We start from the raw sequence: 2,807 nt of genomic DNA on the forward strand, positions 1-2,807 counted from the left end.
ATTATTCAAAAAACTTACAGACCGGTCATGGCGCGGGCGAGTGTGTATCGAAGATGGAGAATGTTGTCAGTTGGGAACAAGTATGCGCCCAGCATCCCGACCCTTGGAGCGTGCTTTCAGTACACGCTTTCACCACCAGCCAGAGTATGGCGTCGACATCACTCGATCAGGGCTTCCTGCGTATCAAAGCCCTTTTCCACAGCCGCCCCGTTTGTGATCCCGGCAACACCAGGCCTGTTTGGAGTGACAGGCCTTCGTCACCCAGAGGACTTTCTGCGTCTGGCCCGGGAGTCTGTGAGCCGCTGCGAGAATTTGAAGCACGGCCTTCTCACAGGGCGCGTCCCAGCGGGGGTTGATGTCATCCGCGACATGGACGCAATTTCAAACACTCTTTGCATCGCGATCGATGCCGCGGAGCTTGCTCGAAATGTTCACTCCGAAGAAGCTTGGAGGGAAGCCGCTGAAGAGGCTTTCGCGGGTTTGTCAGGCTATATTCACGAATTGAACACCGACGTTGGTTTGTATCAAGCCGTGTGCTCAGTGGTGAAGGATCCTCATGTGGCTGCGACGTTAGATGAGGAAGGAAGTCGGACAGCTCAGCTATTAAAGGCGGAGTTTGAGAGCAGTGGCATTCACTTGCCCGATTTGGAGCGACAAGAAGTGCGGGCGCTTCTGAATGAAATCACCAGCTTGGAAACTATGTTCAGCAACAACCTCATTCTCGGCCGTCGCTCATTCCAGGTCAGCAAATCTGATATCCTTGCGCAGATTCCTTCGGAGATCGTGCAAAACGTGATACTTCCCCACCAGCCGCCGGGGCAGCCGCCACACCTCCTCACTCTCACCACGGATACAGCCGTCGCCAATGCCGTCCTGCGGTACGCGCGGGACGGCAATTTGCGGCGGCGTATGTATCAGGAGGTAAATACGAGTCCGCGAGAGAATTTGGAGGTGCTTTCGCGTCTCATCAAGTCGCGCGACACTCTGGCCAGGAAGCTTGGGTTCCCAAGTTACGCCCATCGCTTCCTAGCCGACAAGATGGCGAAATGCCCCGAGGAAGTGGACCGTTTCCTTCGTGCCCTGGCCGAAAATGTCCGAGCCAAGGCGGGGAAAGAGTTAGAGGTCTTGCAACGGGCAAAGCAGGAAGACGAAGGCGGTTGGGGGGACAGCGCGGATTTTCACAGTTGGGACCTGTCTTACTATATGGGTGCTGTCAAGTCTGCCCGCCACGGCGCCAGCACCGATGGAAAAGGTGTCTCCGCCTATCTGTCCCTCGAGAACTGCCTACGAGGACTCGCTCTTCTCTCCCAGCGCCTGTTCGGGATAGAGCTGCGGGAAGTAGCTCTCGACGAAACAGAGGCCTGGGCGCCCGCTGAGTCGAAGTTGAAAAAAGTGGTCTTGCTCCACCCCCGGCACGGACAGCTCGGAACCATCTATTTAGACCTCTATCCCCGCCAGGCTAAGTACACGCACCATGCGCAGTTCACGGTCCGCTGTGGCTGTCTTCCCGCTGGGGCTTCCTCCTACCAGCTCCCCGTGGTGGCCCTGGTCTGCAATTTCTCTCCGTGCGACCCCGCCGGGCCCGTCCTTCTCACGCATGCCGAATTGGAGGCGCTCTTCCATGAGTTCGGGCACGCTCTCCACTCCTTACTCTCCCGCACGCGCTTTCAGCACGTGGCGGGGACCAGGGCCCCCGTCGATTTCGTGGAAACCCCAAGCCACTTGCTCGAGTATTTCGTCTGGGATCAGCGCGTGCTCGCCCAGTTCGCGCACCACCACCAGACGGGACGGCCCATCCCCGCCGAACTCACAGCTGCCTTGCGGGCAGCAAAGAGGGAGTTCTCGGGGCTGGACACCCAGATCCAGGTCTTATACTCCCTTGTCGATCAGAAGCTCTTCGGACCGCAGCCCCTGGCGGAGGACCCGACCACCTCGGCCTTCCTGGCCTCGGTGCAGGAGAAGGTGATGCAGATGCCGCACTCGGAGGGGGCGGTCTGGCATGCTCGATTCGGGCATCTGACAGGGTACGGGGCGGGATACTACGGGTATCTGTACGATCGAGTCTTTGCCTCCCACTTGTGGGAGAGGCTCTTTGTGCAAGACCCCTGGAGTAGAGAGGCGGGCGAGCGCCTGTGGAAAGAGATGCTAGTGCACGGGGGTGGGAAGGATCCGTGTCATATACTCAGGGACGTGCTGGGGGAGGAACCAGCATTGGACAGTTTTCTCGCGGAGCTAGAGGATGAAGGGGAAATAGAGCATAGGGCGTAGCTGAAGGGGAGAGGGGGAAATAGAGAATGTGGCATTTACAGGAGTGGAGGAGACATGTGCGTGGAGCAATAGTGTATGAATAGTTGGAGGGACTGAAAGATTTCCCGATAGAACAATTACGTGTTAACACGGAGATTCAAGAAGTTGATTATCGCCTAAAGCTTTCCTTTTTCGGAATGAGTAGCCATGAAAGCTTTCTCTGTAGAACAAGCTTTGTACAAAACCCCGCACAAGGGCAAGGAGCTGGCAACATTTCACTGCTCGATGGCCACCATTTCCAATCTGTACACCGGTCTCCTCCGCGTCGGAGGCTCCACCCTCCAACCCCCTAATGCCCGGGCACCCACCGCCTGGACGTGGCGAAGAAGGTCCCGCACCTGGGGCACGAGAAGGAGTCATCCTGCAGACATGCCGTCTTCAAACAGTAGTAGCAGTAAATATGCCCACAGTCTGTCACATAAGGGGTCTGCGCACTCTCCTCCCCGCAAACAACACACTCCATATCCCCGTCCGCCCCCCCCGCCCCCGGAATGCTCCCA

The 2,807-nt window shown here is 57.6% G+C and overlaps 1 protein-coding gene across 1 annotated transcript; it reads left to right on the top strand.

The window, feature by feature from the left end:
- Window positions 1-60: 60 nt before the first annotated feature.
- Window positions 61-2,268, top strand: NGA_0478710 (uncharacterized protein; the record flags this gene model as incomplete). The annotated part of the gene is made up of 1 exon (XM_005853837.1): window positions 61-2,268. One exon carries the CDS (start codon window positions 61-63, stop codon window positions 2,266-2,268), a length of 2,208 nt encoding a protein of 735 aa, XP_005853899.1.
- Between the last annotated feature and the right edge of the window lie 539 nt (window positions 2,269-2,807).

This window comes from Nannochloropsis gaditana, assembly GCF_000240725.1.
Source record: "Nannochloropsis gaditana CCMP526 unplaced genomic scaffold scaffold712, whole genome shotgun sequence".
Classification (NCBI taxonomy): Eukaryota; class Eustigmatophyceae; order Eustigmatales; family Monodopsidaceae; genus Microchloropsis; species Microchloropsis gaditana.